Source organism: Pollicipes pollicipes, unplaced genomic scaffold (assembly GCF_011947565.3).
Source record: "Pollicipes pollicipes isolate AB1234 unplaced genomic scaffold, Ppol_2.1 Scaffold_3447;HRSCAF=4054_pilon_pilon_pilon, whole genome shotgun sequence".
NCBI classification, from domain to species: Eukaryota; Metazoa; Arthropoda; class Thecostraca; order Pollicipedomorpha; family Pollicipedidae; genus Pollicipes; species Pollicipes pollicipes.
Window position 1 is genome coordinate 9,012,072 of NW_023596297.1, and position 18,334 is coordinate 9,030,405.

The window sequence follows — 18,334 nt, forward strand, 5'->3', positions numbered from 1 at the left end:
CCACCGAAGAGTTCTGAGCTTTCTAATTGAATGTCAATAAGCGTTCAGGAACACGCTAGGCGGCACGTTCTTACAAACAAGTAGTTGATCTGACTCATTTTAGCTTAGTGACCTACTCTGACCTTTAACAAATCTAGCAATGATGATTGTTACGGTTCCTGTTATCAAGAAATTCAAAATGAATATGAGAAATTGCTTCATAAGCATTCTCCAGTAAAAAGCAGGCTGGTATAAAACTCGGCCTGGCCTTCATACTTGACCATGGGCCACTGGAATTTATTGTAATCTCAAGTTCAATTGTTTCATTGCCTGGGGAACTATCTCAGAGATGCATGGATTCGTCTAACACCCCTTATCGCATAAGATTGAACCCATAGAAATTGCCTTCGCTGACAGCCATGCCCTGATTTTGACCCGCCATAGGTCAGCGGCCTTGCAAGGTACATCTAATGTTTCGTGCCAAAAGATCCACTAATTAATTGCCCACGGCTGTGCAAAGTTTGGAGCGGCTACGCCGTGCCGTTCCAAAATGATTTTGTAAAAACCTTCTGAAAGGGTTACGTTCACCACCGACCCGAGCGCGTGTTAAGATCGACGCCACGGTCACGCCTGCCGATGGCGCTGCTCCTCGTCTCCCACCCTGCCGATGAAGCTGCTCCTCGTCTCCCACCCTTCCAATGACGCCGCTCATCGTCTCCCACCCTGGCGATGACGCTGCCCTCGTCTCCCACCCTGCCGATAACGCGGCTCCTCGTCTCCCACCATTCAAATGGCTGCCCCTCGTCTCCCACCATTCAAATGACGGTGCTTCTCGTCTCCCACCCATCCGATGACGCTGCTCCTCGTCTCCCACCCTGCCGATGACGCTGCTCCTCGTCTCCCACCCTTCCAATGACGCTGCTTCTCGTCTCCCACCCTTCCGATGACGCTGCTCCTCGTCCTCCACCCTGCCGATGACGCTGCTCCTCGTCTCCCACCCTGTTGGAACATGCGCATGACCAGCTAGATCAGCTAGATAGTCTGAATGAATGTGCTTGGTCATCGATGTACGCCACGCCACACCTGCGCAGGAAATGGACGAATCACCACCATTCTTCTTACAGCAGCTTCCGACGGCGATTTCACTCATTCAGCCCCAACCACAGCGCCGCGTCTTGCCATCGCACAGCGAGCGAGAGACGTGCTTTTCGAAATTGACGTCTGGCGCAATCATGACGTTTTCATCTACTTGCTTCCGGTGTAACCGTGCCACCAATTATATCATTCGACATGAAACAGTCACTGGTTGTGCACTTGGTCAAAAAACGCCAAGCACCTGTATTTTTTAGATATTGGTTACGCCAAGATATGGTGATCCAGTCTCCGCACATTTTCTAACCCCGTAAGTTAGAATGTAAGGGACATCCAGTGCGCTACCTTTCTGGATTTTTCTCGGGAAAGCGGCCGTTTCGTGTGAGGTGCCGATCAGCTGTTTCTGATGCTTACCTCTGAGAAAAAGGACTCACAAGATAGATGCACATCTTCCATAGTGGCTGTGGCACACCAACTTTAACGCTAGTTCGGCCACTGCCGTGACGACCACAACGCGTCCCTCACCCTTGCGTCTTCTTTTCCATGTGTTTGTGATACAGGTCCTATTTCCCAAAAAATCACCCCAAATCCACACAACATATGATGAGGTCACAGGTATATTAATAAATAACATTAATAGCACCTGAGGGGTTCAAACCAAGTGTTCACCCCGCTTATAGAACCAAGATCGGTCGAAATTCACAGCATTCAGGCGCAGGATTTATATCTGACAAAATGGCTCATACTGGCACGATCACCAGTTGCAAACCAATGGTGAAAATAAAAAGCGTCCACACCATGTGATCTTTATCCCGTGAACTAAATGACATGTAGGAAAACGTGTCGAACCAAAACAATTGTGACCCAAATACGAGCATTACAGCATGCTGAGTGCACGATAACGTTCCTATTTGCCGCAGGGGCATCAGACAACGCGCTTTTCCACACTGTCTACGGATACCCTCCAGGCCTGTCACCTCACTCGACAATGCCCTGCCACTGAGGAAATAAATTTACATGTCTAAAAATTTCGCACGTCACCGACTTTTCGTGCACGTGCAACAGAGTGCGGCTGGCAGTTGCTGCTCCTCTCCCTACCTAAATCGATCCTAACCGCGCCCGGCGCAGATGCCCGCCCAGTGAAGGTATCAGCTGACGAAGCTCTCGCGCTCGAAGATGAGGTGGATGGCGTCCAGCACGTCGCGGCAGTCGAAGTCTGGCTGCAGCAGGCGCTCGTCGACCGGCAGGAAGTCGCGCGGCGAGTGGTCGCTCTCCCACTTGCGCTCGCCGCCCGGCCCGAAGTGCACGCCCGTCTGCACGAGCACGCTGAAGCAGCGCTCGGCGCGACTGCGGTGCTCCTTCAGCGTGCCGTCCCGGTTCACCAGGCTGTAGTTGCGCTGCTGCGGCACCGGCTCCGGCGTGGCGCGGTTCTGCAGAAACTCGTTGTACAGGTTGGCGCCGAACACGTCGGCGTTGACGTTGTCGCCGATGCAGTAGATGTGGCGGATGGGATTGACGTTGCCGGCCTTGATCGCCTGGGCCTCGACCTTGCTGACGGCGTAGTGGTAGGTGATCTCGCATGGCTTGCCAACCAGGGCCGAGTAGGTCAGTGTGTACCCTGTGATCTTCTTGTACAGAGCCTCTAGGCATGTCAAGAATGCACCATGCCCAAACCTGGGCATTGGAGCACCCGCCATCCATTGCAGGTCCATGTTGCAGCCCAGGACAGGCAGGTGTGGGAGGGGTGGCTGATCCACACGGTACAGGGGAAGTCCATTAGACATCAAGACATCAACAAGTAGCTGCAGTGATGTCTCCCATCGAACAGGTTCACCCAGAAGTACAACTGCCTCAATTGGTGGAAAACTTGCATTGGACGGCACAGTCATCCATGTGCGTCTTGAGTGATCCACCACATCCAGTGCTGGGAATTGCCTTCTGAATGCATCTATGGTGCAGACATTGGTGAATCCCAGATTCAGTGCTATTGCTTCCACTGGCCCCTGGCCAGAAACCAGTACATGCTTATTGTGGTATTGAGTGAACCACTTCAGAGGTGAGTGTGCCATCACCACCTGATCTGACGATATTGGGATCCCAAGCCACTCTGACAGCTGCTCAGCTTTGTGGTACTTGAGGGTGTTGCTGGCATTGGTGACAAATGTGGTGGGGACCCTGAAATGTCCCTGAGCATCAACCAGCTCATGAAATGCCTGCACAGCTGCCGGGATAACATCCCGGCCTCTTGCGATCACTCCATCAATGTCAAAAACCAGTCCAAAGGATGGATAACGTGTTGCAGGTCTAGGAAATGACACATTTCTTGCACTTGAAGATGTGCTACAGAACCTGCCCAGCAGTGAATGATGTTGGCTGATCGCGGGCCAAAATGAGTGAAGTCTTGCCCACATCTCACAGCTACCTACCTACTGGTGGTTGAAACTTGCCTCCAACTGACTGTTGTTTTGTCTTGCAGATATGGACAGCACACCTCTTAATAAAAAAATTTTCTTGAAGGTAGTTAAACAAGCCACTAGTGTCTTCAGCTGCACCCGTTACAACAGAACTCTTCCGGGCTCATAATCAGTAAATACATTTCCAGCTTGAGCCACATCCACAATGAGATTCCCTTCTTACGCCCATCGGCGAAAGCTTCGATTCAACTCAATCAGCAACCAACGGGGACAAAGTACATACCACAATGAATAATAACTCAATCCTACTCCACCCCCTCCTCCCCCGCGCTCACCACGCGCGCCGTAACGCGCCCGCCCCCTCAGGTTCCCTCGAGGTGGTAATTTTCCACTCCCAGTTTGGCGGCTTATCCAACGCACTTTTCTGGCAGCTTTTCTGGCACAGGCAAGGGCAGAGAGATGCTGTTCATGGACTTCGTCATGAGTCGGATTTTTACCCGGTCTGAACGGGATGATGACGTCACTGATAACAGGACTTCAATGCGGTGCGGCCGCTAGCCCTGGGGCATAACGCTGCAGAGCAGCCGAACATTGATGGCTTGCCGCCTAAGATTACTACGTGCATCATCATACTCGTCGCTAGATTATACGTAATCGGTGCTCTGGTCTTATATGCTGTCAATAACAGTCTGTTTGTTTTTTTATATAATGACACCCATTGTTCCCTTCCCTCTGTTACGACGTGCTCGTTTGTACATACGCATTCAAATTTGTATGCCGTTGCATTTTAAAAGTTTACAGCAGAGGCATGCAAAGCACACCATCATATTTCCAATAAAAGTATACGCGATCGGCTCGCTGGTTAAATGCATCTTTCGCTGACGGCTTTTTCATTCTTGTATGAATATTTCAATGCTCTAGTTGCCCCTCAGCATCATGTCCGGGGCTAACAGTCCTGCTATCAGTGACGTCATAGGGACAACTCACCAGAATCACCGAGCGGTTTTATCTCACTTACACGGCGTTTTCAAAACTGCTCTGTGCTGTGTATCTGCTGACAAGTGGCCCCCTTCGTCCGGCAGGGCGATTCGCAAAATGCATATATTCTAGACCTGTGTGTTTGGAAAATTAAGTAGGTACTGGTGTTCGGATATTTTTGACAGTCTCTATGTTGTTTTGAGCGCTAAAATCCCATGTGATGGTTTTCTACCCTGGATTGGGAATGAGAGTCCAAGACGAACTACATGAGATTAGAGGGCACTTGCTCTCTGGATTCCCGGTGCATGATGTGGTATAAGGGTGATGGGTTGATGATGAGTTGTAGACCAGTGCATCACCATCCTTATGCTGGGATATGCCAGATTTTTTGGTTGGGAGCAACTAGATTGATACCTGTTGACCAAGTGTTATCACTATGATTGTTATCTCTCTTTTGTCAACATGTTTTCACCTGTGATGCCGTTATTTTCTGTGCGGTGATATGGTACTGAAATCATGAGCAGTGATGTACAAATACCTGAGCCAAACAAAAGTTAAATTTTTGTGGCTGCCGCTCCCCGAGGAGGTCCTCCGCACACCGCACGCGGCCCGACACCACTGCAACAGGCCTCGCGCCTCTCACCTCGCCCTTGGCCATCTGCATGTCCTGGCCCTGGAAGGGGTAGAGCGCCTTGACCTGCGGGATCTTGCGCTCCTCGGTGACGATGTGGTGCTCGGTGCGCTCCACCGGCTCGTCCTCCCACACCTCCTTGGGCACGAGCCGCGTCTCCTGGCTCCACTCCTCCACCTCGGCCAGCTCGGGTGCTCCGGACAGCTGCCGCGCACGCGCAGGGCGCGGTTACGGTCGGCAGACGCACACAGCTGCCGTCATACACACGGCGGGGCTGGGCCCGGCAACACCGGGCGGAGCTGCCAAACACCAGCCATCGCGCGGGCCTCGCCGGCGCCACCGAGCACGGCAACGGCGTCAAACTCGCGGCACCAGCAAGATACACGCGCTCAGGTGAAGGGCGCGCGAGAACACGCGGAAATTCGTGGTACGCGGCCCAACATGCCCGCTGCCACGAGGCGAACAAAGTTTCGGATGACTGGGTTTAGAGACGGTGCATCCGGTGGTTTTTGTTTTCGAGAGCTGCGACTGCATATCTGTATGGTGTCCATGATAGATCACCAGGCCGAAAATCTGATACCTTTGCATTGATCTTCGCCCACTGAAAACAGAGCGGCCTGACCAAGCGCCTACGACATCTTGATCAAGAGCTTAAGGCGCTGGTATGTGGCCCGGCTCCCACGTCATTACGCCAACACGCGCCCGCCACTCACGCTGAGGGAGGTGATGCCGGCCTTCTGCAGCTTATCGGCCTGCGCCGCCAGCGCCGTGATGTCGTCGCGGTACGCGTTGATCTCGCCCACCGTGTCCTTGTGCCGGGCGAGCAGCGAGGCGGCGCTGGGCTCGTCGGAGCCGCAGTCGGCCGACGCCACCAGCGGCCTCTTCTCCTTCAGCCACGACTCGGCCTCGTTGGCGTCCGAGTAGAACTGCGGCAGGCGGCGGCGGTAACGCGCGGCCGACGTCGCCCGGCTCGGCCGACCAGGCGCCGGCAGTGCACAGCGCGTCTGATCACCACGTGAGACGAGACTGTGATCAGCGCTCGCGCCGGTACAGATGCAGACACGGAGGGCACATACGGACCGCACAGAGCGTCGTTCAGAGTTCCAGAAAGCAATAACACCACAGGACGCCGCGGAGGTAAGCTGGATACCGCTGGCACCCGCCTACCAGCGTCGGGGGCCAGCCCACGGCTGGATCTAGTGCTTCGCAGACAGACGAAGGGGACAGACGTCAGTCGGCTGACTAGCCAGCACGGGCGGTCGTCCCAACGGGTTCCTTGAGGCGAGCCCGAGATTTCACCGATAGAGAGGGTGTTCCCCATATGCCCGGAGACGGACGGACGGGCCGTGGTGTGCCGTCGAAGGGAGCTCGGCCGCCCGGTCGCCGGGCCGGACTGACCTGGTAAGCCTCGGCGGCCTTGGCCAGCTGTCGGCGCCGCTGGGCGGCCAGCTCCTCCAGCTCGGCGTACTTCTGCTTCAGACTCACGATCCTGGGCCAGTGGAAACACGCCGTCACACGTCACCACTTCGTCACGTTGACCATGCGATCATGAGCGCGCCGCTGTTCCTGGTACTTGTGTCAGCTGCTCCATAAGGGCGTGTTCACAGGCAGCGGCCACACCAGACGTGGGTGGTCTGGTGACGTGAACCCACTGTTTGCCCGCGCCCCAACAGCGTCAAACGGTCCGTATCGTGACCCGCCCACCCGCGGCCGACTCCCAGACCGTCACGCGTAGGCCGGCGGCCGTGCGTCGGGCGCTCCTGCCGCGCCAGGACTGGCGACGAGCGCGGCGCGCCGGCCGGAGGCGTCACCTGGCGTGGATGTCGGCGCTCTGCGGGTGCTTGGCCTCAGTCAGCTGCTCGCCGGCTCGGCAGATCTTGTCGGTCTTGGGCCGCCGTACCCGCATCTCGTCCTCCAGCGCCTGCGCCAGGCTCGTGCGTTAGCGAGGAGCGTCGAACACGGCGGCGCAGGCCGGCTGCACCGCACGGAGGTCTGCGAGACTGCATAATCGTCAGCGATGGACTGCCACATGCCGTCGAATTTGAATGCATTGATACCAAACACAATATGGGACAAGGGCAACAGGTAGTAGCGGATGACGGTCGGATCAAACCCAGCCAAGAGTCTTGCTGAAGACTTCCTGAAGACTTGCTTCGCCTTCTCAGCGTGAAACACAGACACCATGACTGTGGACGCATAAGCCAGCCGCAAGCAGAGTCTGCAACTCTGTTGCACAGCGGACGTCATAACGAAGTAACAGGGAAGTTGGCAATTTACAGCTCGTTGCTCTGCCAGCGCGCAGCGTCCCTGCGAAAGGCTGGCATACCCCGGGCCACCGACTCCACAAACGCGTTACGACAGCACGCGACGCACAGCGGGAACGACTGGCCGACAACCAAGTACATCCTGCCCCGAGCCTGTTCAGAAAAGCCCCTGGCAGAGCAGACAGCTGGCAGTTCTGCATGGGCGGCGCCGCCACCGCTGACACCCCTGTCGAGCTCATACGGAGGACAGCGCGGACAGCCGAGCCGACGACACTGCGGCGCGGGCGGACGGCCACTGCCGGACCCGCCCGGCGGCTCACCTTATACGGGCTACCAGTGCTGCCACTCCCCTACCGCCAGCGGAAGAGCACGGGTCAGCCGTACAGCAGCGACGCGGCCCTGGCGCGCCCCTGTCCGCCCCAGCCCGGCACCACCCTCCCTCGCGGCTGGCGGCCACCACCACAGATCCCCAGCTCATGCCGAGCACAAGCCCGGCACCTCGCGCCAGCGCGCTGCTGGGGCTGCTCCGGGTCACGCGGCGTCACACACATCAGCACGGCACGCCGGATGTTTATCGTGCGGCGGATCGGGCATCGCTCACGCATAGACCGCGCGCCACAGGCGGTCCGCCGGTCCACCTGTCACGCCACCGCATGCGGCGCCGCTCACTGACCGCCGACCGGTACCTCAGCCACCACCTCGGCTGCCCCGAGCCTGAGCTATGCCGTCAAACCTCCACCATCGACATCAGAGCCCCGGGGGCCGGTCCTGTAGCCTGGGTGTCGGGGCACGTGTCTCGTCAACAGCACCACCGGCCGCACCGGAACCAGCCGCCAGCGCCTACCTTGTGCTTCTGCTGCATGGCGAGCACGGCACGCAGGTCCTTGGCGGTGATGCCGGCCGTGCAGATGCGCTGCTTCTCCACCAGCCAGGCCTCCTCGTCCTCACAGTCCTGCACGAACTGCAGATAGCTGCGCCACTCGTCGAGCCGCTCGCTGCGTCGGCCGCTCTCGTCCACTAGGCTGCGTCAGACCGGGGTCAGCCGTCAGTCAGCCGCCAGCCGCCAGCCGCCAGCCTCAGCTGTGAGCCGCCAGCCGCCGCGCCGGTACGCACCCACCACGGATGAGCCCAGTTACCGGCAGTGGTGCCGACACCCGCCAGGTCGGTGGGACCGCCAACATCACAAAAGAGACCATTTGGCCATGCACAGGGCGGCCGGGCTAAGCTGGAGCGGCCCACAGCCGGCGCCGAGCGGCCGCCGTCCCGCCGCCGGAGGGCACATGCCACTCACTGTTTGTACTCGTCGTTGAGCGTCTGCAGCCTCTTCTGGAGCGCGGGCGTCTCCTTGTGTCCGGCGGCGATGAACTGGTTGGCCTGCTTGTTGAGCCGCTGGATGGTCTCGCCGATGCTGGAGATCTGCGACTCCATCAGGCTGTGCTTCTGGATCAGGTCCTCGACAGCCAGCAAGTGACCGGCCGCCGCCTCCGACTGCACCTGACTCTGTGGGGGAGGCCGGGGGCCGGGTCACGGCCGCCAGCTCGGACGGCGCGCCACAAACACGACAGCCACCGTAGGATCGTATCTACGGCGTGTGATGGCGCGACGCGCCTCTGTCCCGTCCCGGAGCCTGATGGCGGAGACAACGCACACCAGAGGTACTCATCCGGCACGAGGGGGCACGCAGTGATCCCAACCCCCCCCCCCGCCCCTCTTCTGTCGCTCGCAGCAACACTAAGCAGAAGGCTCGATCCATAAAGACGACCGATTGTTTTGCTGTCCTCAGACGGTAGCGGTTAGGGAGGAGGTCACGTACCTCCATGTCGCGGATGGTGGTCGTCACCGTGTCGATCTCCCGCAGGATCGTCATCAAGCTGGAGAAGCTGGACAGCGTCTGCTTGTGCTTGTTAAGCAGCTGCAGCAGGTGCTGCCACCTGTTAGTGACCTGCTGCTCGCGGCTGCGCACCCGCTCCGCGCCGTGGTAGCCCTCCCGCTCCAGCTCGTCGGCCATGCTGACCAGGTCGGCGAACCGCTCCCTCTGGCGGACAGGACGGGCGGCATCTAGGTCAGCCCACGAGCTCTGCGGCGCCCGACGAGCCGCTCTCAGGCGCAACTGACCATTTGGGGCTTAACCACACCGGCTACGCCGACACCACAGCACAAGCCACATCCAGCGCACGGCACGAGGCCACAGCCAAGCAACAGGCGTCAGAATAAACAGGCCGCATATCACGAGTTGTCATGACAACACGCCGTCACAGTCTCAAGCGGTCAGTGATCAAGCCGCACATCTAGATATCACCTCCCCATCACCTTTGCTCAGTCTTCGTTGCGGTGACCATTCGGGACAGCAAACGAGAGAACAGAACATAAAAGGCATTCGAGTATCGAAGGCAGCCGTTGCCCAGTGGACACAACACGTCGCGCAGCGGCCGAGGGTCGGCACACGGAGAGCAGACGTCTCGCCCGGACGGGCCGCGAAAGAGCGCAGGCAGCCCCACCTACCCTGGCCAGGATGTCGGCGCTGATGGCCTCGTGCTTCTTCACGGTGGCCTCCACCTGTGTGACGTTGCTGCCGTAGCGCGGGTCGGACAGCACCTGAATCATCTCCTTCAGGTAACCCTCGCGCAGTGCGCCCTACGGACGGAGAAGAGGTCAGCGGTCAGCGGTCGGCGGTCAGTGGCTAGCGGTCAGCGGTCAGTGGTCAGTGGTCAGTGGTCAGAGATCAGTGGTCAGTGGTCAGCGGTCAACGGCCAGCGATCAGTAGTTTCACAAATCCGTCCGAGGGTTGCCAAACAAGTGTGGTTTATCGTCGCGAGTCACTGGTGGACCTGCGCGAAAATACACACAAAGTGGGACTCCCGGTCATTCCAGGGTTCAACTGCATAACATCCAGAGCAGCCTCACACCAGATTGTCCCCGTAACTGCTGTCCCTCGGCCACAGCCTCTAGTGACCGCCATCTACAGCGCTCTGCCCCCCCCCCCCTCCCCTCCCAATCCAGTCACTCTATCCACTACCACCACTCACTCCTCAACCCCCTGTCCGCCTCCACCCCGTCGGTCAGAGTGCCCCGCTGCCGCCTCCACCGCTGACTGCCCCACCCGCCTCCACCCCGTCGGTCAGAGCGCTTCGCTGCCGTCATCACCGCTCACCGCCCCACCCGCCTCCACCCCGTCGGTCAGAGCGCCCGCAGCGGTCTGCGCCGCGCGCGCTCTCTTTGTCTCTCTCGTCCATCCGCTCACCTTCCTCTCGAACTTGTAGGCGAGCTGCTCAAGCCTCTCCTGACGCTGCAGCTCGGCGCGCAGCGCCACCTCGCGCGCGTGCTCGGCCTTGTCCAGCTGCGTCCACGTCTTCTCGATGTCGTGGATCAGCCGACCCTCAGGCGGCGAGAAGGCCGGCTTGTTGAGCGCCTTCAGCTTGGTGTTGATGTCGAAGAATCATTAGATACACTGGCCCGGAGTGACAGAGTAGTCTTAACGTCTCTGTTAAGTGCTGGAGTTATATTACACTTAATTTTGCGTGTGCCTTGCTTCACGGGTGCGGCGTTTTGATTGCGGATCTGTCGATCAGCAGCGCTCTATTCTGCGCCCATGGTGCTATGCGGTCCCCACACTGGTACGCTTTACGCCACAGCGAAAATTTGCCGTCTGGTCGTGCAATGTTGCACATACGCTCCCCAAAGTCTTGCTCTTGAGGCCACAGTGGGGGCCCGCTGTGCTCCAGTCGCGTGTGGTCGCACGCACACACGCAGTCCTCAAACTCACACCCTCCACGCTACAGCGGGAGAGTTGTGTTTTTGCCATGTGGTGTTTCATCTGAATTGGCTCCGTCAACGACTGGATAGCTCTGCCGACCACCCAGCTCCTTTCCCGGTCGGTCAGCAGCCACCCTCGCGCGGGGCCAAACCGCCGTCGGCCGCTGACCGGCTCCGGACGTGACTGCCGATGCATGCTGACGATGGCTGGCTCGCCTGGCCAGTCTCTGCAAACGCACCCTACGCCGCCTCTCTCCCCAGGTGATGTTCCTGCTGAGTCGGACCAATACGGACTGGTGGAACGTGCGCAAGGCCAACGGACAGGACGGCTTCGTGCCGGCCAACTATGTCAAGGAAGTCGAGCCCAAGCTGGTTACCATGAAGGTGAAGAAGGCTGAGGTGGTGCGGGATGTCAAGAAGGTCAAGAAGACCAAGATGGTGCGGCAGACGGTGCCGGTGAAGCGCACCAGGCCGGCAGGTGAGCGCGCCGGCCTCGGCCGTGGCGTTCGGCATGTCAGCGGCGGTAGAGTGGCGGCATCGTGGCGTCAGTGTCGCAAAACGGAGCACGGTCGTGTGCCATTGCTTAATATGTTACTTTGAACACGCTGCGCTTAAGTCACGCAACGAACACGTCCTACGCGGCGCGGTCAGTGCACTGTGCCGGTGATGTTAGTGATATCACTTAAGTTCGCGGGATCAGTCGCACATCGGCCTGAACCTGGCCACGAAGTGGTGCACCCCTCCCCCTCACGCCCCGCCCCGGGCGTCGCCAGAGCCGCGCGATGACCAGCTCATCTCGCGCCGCGTGTCGACCATCGAGTCGTCGTACGCCGAGCTGGGCCGGCTGGCCGACCAGCGCCAGACGCTGCTGCAGGACGCCATCCGGCTCTTCCAGTTCAAACCGCGAGTGCAACGACTTCGAGGTCTGGATGCGCGACAAGGAGAAGTTCCTCAAAACGGACGAGCCCGCGCAGACAGTGGAGGCGGCGAAGCACGCCTTCGAGGTCAGTGGTGGGCACAGGGTGGGGGGGGGGGGGGGCAGGGGAGGGGGAGACGGGGAACTGGTGGCCCGGGAACCTAGGCCCCGAGAACAGCCAGCACCTGGTGACAGGGCATGGGGCGCGGCGTGAGTCTGTACATTCTGTCAAGGCGCATTGTTTTTTGTCTTCGTTTTTGGTAAGGTTTGGTTGCTTTTGGGCGATGCCAAAATTATCATCTATGCCCATTAATATGTGGCTTTCATTTGACGTAAACTTCCATGAGTTAATGATTGCAGAAGTAATGGGGGCGGTCGGGCACAGAGACATAGCAAAAGTCAGCGATATAGACGTCAGCTTGCGTGCGCTGGTGGACGCTCTACTCCAGACATCTCGCTGCCAACCTCGCGTATTCAGGACAGGTGTGGCGTGGAGATACCTCACGGGCCGCTGTGCTGCGCGTGTGTCTGCTCGCCGCGTCTATAGTGGTAAGCCTTCTGAAGGCTCAGTGCTGCTCTTTTGTGTCTTCCGCGGCAGCGTCCATCGACTCTCCCAACTGGAGCTGACCTACTGCACAGTCCGATGACGCAAACGCTGTTGAACTTCGCATTCGATCTCAGACATGTATGTGCGTCTTTACCTGTGACGTTGTATGCTTTAGCGTGCCATGTCTTGGTTGTCCGGTTGGACGATGAATGAGCGGCGATGATGGGGATGATGTCAACGACATCCCGGCTGTTTTCAGAAATTCCTAACCGATATGGTGGCAGCTTCGAAGCGCATTGACACCATCGACGAGATGGTCGCAGAGTTGTCAAGGAGAAGAACACCCAGATCGACAGGTGAGCCCGAGTGAGCAGTTACGGGTGACGCGTGCTCGTGCGCTCCCTACTGCTGAAAAGAAGGCTGCGTCTAATGTCTTGAGTCTAGAGTAACGACAGATTGCATGTTTTTTCTCCAGCTATGATAGTTGAATCTCAGTCGCTGACTGGGGCCGGTCTGACCCTGTCTAGGTGAAGCAGCGGCAGCGGCAGATCCACAGTCCACAGTCTCTGGGACCACCTGAACCGGCTGAAGCAGCAGAAGGAGCGCAGTCTGGAGGGTGCCTCCAGGTAGGCGACTCTCCGGGGACCTTCGGTGCCATGATGGGTCAGGAGGGGCGGAGTCGAAACTCGACCAACCAATTATGAGGGAGGGGCTTTCGGGGAGGTGTCCGTTGTCGTGCGTACGGATGATACATTGTTTGGGCTTTTGCGCACCGTAACCTGGCCATGCATTCTCATGACCCGTGCGCATTCCCATGCGGTCGCAGTGTCGCACTTTATTGACATGTATCTACACCACGCTCGCTCCATACTGGCCCAGAGACGTCAAAAGCTTGTTGGCGAGCTCGGCAGCTCCCGGTTGCGACCCGACCGGGGAAGAGACGCTTTCCCGCTGGTCCTGTGTGAAATTGCGCTCGGCCGGCGTCCTGACCAGCTCATGCGCTGCCGCCAGTGTGGAGCTGTTCGGCCGCACGTGCGAGGAGGCTTCCGATTGGATGATGGAGAAGATGGACAAGATGGAGACGGAGTCGCTGGGCGCCGACCTCAAGACGATCCAGGCGCTGCAGCGTCGCCATGACAACCTGGAGCGCGAGCTGGCGCCCATCGAGGAGAAGGTCAAACGCGTGGCCGCGCTCGCCAGCTCGTGAGTAGAGCCAGCCGGCCGACCGCGCCGCGCTCCGCCGACTGTGGGGCGATGGTCCTCCTTCCGGTTGTCTGTCACAGATGGCTGCCCCCAGCAACCCGGCTCATGGACCGCCTTCTGGCTTATGTGGCCAGAAGGCGGTCCATGAGGAATTTAATCCACGGGGTGAATTTAGTTAGTGTAGTTAATGGTATCTCATGACTTCAACGAAAATGTTGAGGAATGCAATATTAAGTGAAAGATTGGTGACAAAATCTGTGTCACCGTCTCTACTTATGGCCTGGTGTATCCTGATGGTGGCCGCAGCGTGCTGTGGTGGGGACCGGTTTTGGAAAGGGCACCATTGATAACTTCCAGGCACAGTATGACGTCCCCATTGGTTGGACAGGCTTGCCGATCCCTGGATGATTTAGATAGCGGCACGTTCACACACGCCGAACAGCTGGTTTCATGCCTACATCTGCCCTGGTTGCCGAATTTTGGCATCAGGTTCGGCGGATCATCCGTGGTTTGGGCACAATTCCGCGCGATAGTCCGCTTGCAGTTTTTGCCAGAACAGTATTCCGTTTTGACCGTCGTAAGTACTTATATCACGTCGCTGAAAGTTTCGGTCGCCGAGCTCTAGGCCTGTTCTCGACGCGTGTGCCTCAGCTTGATAAGGGTAACAAAATTGACGTTTTTATTTCTAGTTGATTGGGGTGATCAAAAAGTGGTAATATGGCAGCGCTTAGAGATGCGCTGCCTGATCAGACAGCCCGCTCTGACTTAGATTGAAAATATTACAGTGCATCTCGTCTATAAGTCGGTTGCCTCTTACTGAATAGTTGGTGGTGTTTACACGGTGGCAAAGGTATCTATCCCGTGGAGAGCGTGCCGTGCCCGGTTTTGTCTTGTCGCTGAAGAGCTAGGCCCTCCGGTTAGGTAGCTGAAGACTCGCTTGCCCCGTGGCCTCGCTCGCAATAACTCATTTTACTTTTCATTAACTTTTAACCAATTGTTTACTCTTGATGCGTCATAGCGAAGAGTTTTAAATTTGTGATGCCTCCTTAACGCATGAATTCGAAAAACCAACAGACAACATATACAAATCGAAAAGCCGACAGCTGCTATTTTCACTAAGGGATGCTGCGCGAAAACCTTTGTATGACGAACGGGGGTCGTGAGTAGCGTGAGCCCGTCCTGGACGGTGATGCGATATTGCCGTCTTCGTGACTCGGGCCCTGGCGTCCCGCGGCATGTCATAGTCTTCCGTTCGGCCAGTGACACCGGGAGCAATCGGCCCTGTGGCAGCCAATGGTGCCTGGCTTGGAAACCGGTCCCGACCGCGGCGCACTGGGGCGGTCACTGTGTGATATTGTAACAAAGGTTAAGCTGCTCATGCAGGATGTTACCAAAACTTTAAAAGAATGTAACATTTTACAACGTAACGTGGAAGTGGCTAACATCCGATGCTCGCTGCAATAATGTATTAGCCGATACCTTGAAGCAGAGTTGCATAGTGTAACGGTGTGCTCGTCTCGTGCTGCGCAGAGTGAAGGCCTCCTACCCGCACGAGCTGGCCAACGTGACGACGCGCCAGAAGGAGGTGAACTCGCTGTGGGACAAGGTGCGGGAGAAGGCGACGCAGCGGCGCTTGCGGCTCGAAGACGCCGTCGGCACGCAGATCTTCATCAACCAGGCGCAGAATCTGGTCAGTGATGGTCCGCCACCCGGGCGCTAGTCGGTTCTTCAACTGGCAATGGGATATGTGATGCGATAATTGTATTTATTTACGATATCAAACGCGTGGAGACTCGCTCGGAAGAGTGTGATCTTGTGGCCAATGGTCAGGTGATTCGTCAGTGTTATTTCAGCCAGTTGGATTTCAACGCCAGGACACTCAGATCATACCCACAGCTTGGTGTCACAACCCTGGCCATTCGTTAGCCGTGTTGGACCTTGATCTGCGTCCGCCACGCGTGACTGGGCGGTGCGCATGCGCGTGTCGCTCTGGCCGTCGTCTAACGTCTCCCTCTTCCCCTCCCTCTCTCCAGCTGTCGTGGGTGGACGAGGTGAAGGCGACACTGAACGCCAGCGGTCCGGCCACCGACGTCCACACGGCCGAGGCGCTGCTCCAGGCGCACCAGGACCTGGGCGACGACGTGCGCGCCCACCAGGACGAGTACGTCAGGCTCGCGACGCGGCCGCCCGCTGAGCGGCGCCAGAGGAGGCCCAGGCCGACACGAGGGGACGGAGGCGGGCCGCTCCCGAACACCACTGAACCTGGGCGACGTCTCCGATTACAGAATGCATATATACGTAAAGATAGTGCAGATAAAGACGCCTCAGTTTGATGGGTTGTATGTTGTCAACGGCAATACATGATCACATTTAAAGTACATACGAGAAAAGCAATTACAATTGTCCACACAGCACAACCCAAAATATAACACGTAGAAACATGCACGTCGAATCACCTGGATCCCCGCTCGATGAGCGGGCGAAACGAGTCGAGAGGGGAGCGAGAGAAGCGAGAGTGTTCAGTGGCAGCACTTGGGACTGCAACGTTATGGCACAAAGGAGCACTGAAATACCATTTTGCTGCTTGTCACCGGTGAGCCGCCGCCAGACTGTCTGTTGGGGTGCGTGGCGGCTCGATCTGCATACGTGGCGCCAGGCGGGTGTCTCAGTGTCGTGCTGCCGCCGCAGGTTCGCCGAGCTGACCGAGCTCGGCACCAAGCTGCTGAAGAAGAGCGGCGGCGACACCAAGCAGGTCAAGGAGCTGGCGGTGCGGCTGCAGGAGGAGCAGCGAGCCATCCACAGGTAACTGAGCGCCGCTGTGCGCGCGCCGCCCGGCTGCGGCCGACGTGTTCGGGCTCGCCTGGTGGGCCGTCGTCAGCCGGGCGCGTGCCGGCGCCGCAGAGTGGGACCTCACCCACTGATCGGTCGGAGCGACCAGCTGGTCGGGACGTCAACGGAAGCGTTACCCGCAAGCGAGTCGGCAGTCCGTGGCTGCAGGCTTGGCCGGCTCTCTGTGTCGGCGTTAGTTCTACTGTCGAGCGCTGGCGTGGCGTTGGTGCGCTGCTCTGCCCCCCTGCCGCGGAACTCAGTCTGTGGCAACAGGCCTAGTTGTCTCTCGGTGTCGGTGTTGGTTCCGCCGTCCAGCGCTGGCGTGGCGTTGGTGAGCTGCTCTGCTCCCCTGCCGCGGAGCTCAGTCGCCGCTCTCTCCCGACTGGCAGAGGCTGGCAGGAGAAGGACGCCTGGCTGCACCAGCTGCGCGACCTGCAGGTCTTCAACCGCGAGGCTGACCAGATGGACGCCATCACCAGCGGACACCAGAAGTTCATGGAGCTCACAGACCTCGGCGTGAGTACACGCCGGTCGGCCCCCGAGTGAGCACTCGCTGTCGGGCCCCGAGTACATCCGTGTCGGCGCCGATGCTGCTCCTCCCGCCATCTGTGCGGCTCCTTATGGTGTGCTGGCTCAAGCCCCGTCAGTATACCTGGCTGTGTGGAACCGACGCATGGCCGCCGTGTTTTGACGGCGCCCTTCTGGATTTGATCCGATTCTGTCGTCGACGCCTTCTAGGATTCGTTAGACGCCGTGGAGGGCCTCATCAAGCGTCATGACGACTTTGAGAATACGCTGGCGGCCCAGGACGAGCGGCTGAGAGCGTTCAGCGACACCGCTGACCGGCTGGTGGCCGCCAGACACTACGACAGCAACAGGTGCGTCCGGCGCCGGATCGTGACGGTCAGAGGACGGCTGGTCGCCGGACTGTGACGGTCAGGCTGCCCGCCGGACCGTGACGGTCAGAGGATGACTGCCCGCCGGACCGTGACGGTCAGAGGATGACTGTCGGCCGGACCGTGACGGTCAGGGAACGGCTGCCTGCCGGACCGTGGCCGGAATGACCAGAATTCATTGTTTTTTGGTGTATTTGGCCCGCGTCATGGTGCTGACCCGTGCCATGTCATACCCAGCTCTAGTCTGTGACCAGGCGCTGGTCTGTCAGTCACTCGGATGGGATATGCTATTCGAATTTTTTGTTCAGTAAATGTGCACGGCTCTGTGCTCTAGTGACTCCGGTATATATTCCTGTGAGTAGCCGGCCGGTGCCATTGCTCCCTCCCCCGCGCCGGCGTCGTGTGCCAGCGGACTGACTGGGCACCGGTCGTGTCACCTGCCGGTGACGCTGTGTGGTCGGCGGGCAGCATCTCCGAGCGGCGGGACCAGGTGCTGGCGCGCCGGCAGCAGACGCGGCAGCGGGCCACCGAGCGGCACCAGCAGCTGCTGGCCGCCCAGGCCTTCTACGAGTTCCTGGCCGACTGCGACGAGCTGCGAGGCTGGATCGGCGACAAGGCCCGCTCCGCCGCCGACGACAACTACCGCGACCTCAGCAACCTCGAGCGTAAGCTGCAGCGCCACGAGGCGTTCGAGCGCGAGCTGCGCGCCAACGAGGGCCGCCTGAGGAAGCTCAACAAGGTGCGCGGCTGGCGACGGGGCTGTGGCCGCCGCTCGGGCCAGGCGGTGGACATATCCGCTGCTCGGGCCAGGCGGTGGATATATCCGCTGCTC

At 58.7% G+C, this 18,334-nt stretch overlaps 4 protein-coding genes across 4 annotated transcripts in view; 1 reads left to right on the forward strand and 3 right to left on the reverse strand.

Annotated features, from left to right (window-relative positions):
• LOC119092656 (lipase 3) overlaps positions 1-18,334 on the reverse strand; it is a 109,979-nt gene that overhangs the window by 44,175 nt on the left and 47,470 nt on the right. The gene's annotated exons all lie outside the window — the stretch shown is intronic.
• LOC119092657 (haloacid dehalogenase-like hydrolase domain-containing 5) lies at positions 1,723-3,851 on the reverse strand. The gene has a single exon (XM_037215620.1). It carries the CDS (start codon positions 3,480-3,482, stop codon positions 2,220-2,222), a length of 1,263 nt encoding a protein of 420 aa, XP_037071515.1. The 5' UTR covers positions 3,483-3,851; the 3' UTR covers positions 1,723-2,219.
• On the reverse strand, positions 4,040-10,786 carry LOC119091584 (spectrin beta chain, non-erythrocytic 1-like). Its single transcript, XM_037214393.1, has 11 exons — positions 10,600-10,786; positions 9,861-9,992; positions 9,172-9,393; positions 8,650-8,858; positions 8,203-8,380; positions 7,679-7,708; positions 6,906-7,015; positions 6,493-6,583; positions 5,808-6,020; positions 5,107-5,298; positions 4,040-4,045 (listed from the first exon to the last, which is right to left on the reverse strand). Exons 2-11 carry the CDS (start codon positions 9,960-9,962, stop codon positions 4,040-4,042), a joined length of 1,353 nt encoding a protein of 450 aa, XP_037070288.1. The 5' UTR covers positions 9,963-9,992; positions 10,600-10,786.
• The window catches only part of LOC119091585 (spectrin alpha chain-like), a 41,842-nt gene continuing 34,883 nt past the window's right edge, over positions 11,376-18,334 (forward strand). Inside the window, 10 exon segments of the mRNA XM_037214394.1 lie at positions 11,376-11,589; positions 11,885-12,115; positions 13,131-13,200; positions 13,586-13,777; positions 15,308-15,467; positions 15,811-15,938; positions 16,466-16,579; positions 16,996-17,122; positions 17,345-17,484; positions 17,971-18,241. Of these exon segments, the coding sequence (XP_037070289.1) occupies positions 11,376-11,589; positions 11,885-12,115; positions 13,131-13,200; positions 13,586-13,777; positions 15,308-15,467; positions 15,811-15,938; positions 16,466-16,579; positions 16,996-17,122; positions 17,345-17,484; positions 17,971-18,241 (1,647 nt within the window).

What these genes read in the sequence shown, in the direction of transcription:
- LOC119092657 (XM_037215620.1), bottom strand. Translation starts at nt 3,482, where the DNA reads ATGTGGGCAAGACTTCACTCATTTTGGCCCGCGATCAGCCAACATCAT.
- LOC119091584 (XM_037214393.1), bottom strand. Translation starts at nt 9,962, where the DNA reads ATGATTCAGGTGCTGTCCGACCCGCGCTACGGCAGCAACGTCACACAG. An exon ending in CTCAACGACGAGTACAAACA is followed by an intron (nt 8,381 to 8,649) that starts GTGAGTGGCATG and finishes GGTCTGACGCAG; the next exon opens with CCTAGTGGACGAGAGCGGCC. An exon ending in AGCGCCGACATCCACGCCAG is followed by an intron (nt 6,584 to 6,905) that starts GTGACGCCTCCG and finishes CCACTGGCCCAG; the next exon opens with GATCGTGAGTCTGAAGCAGA.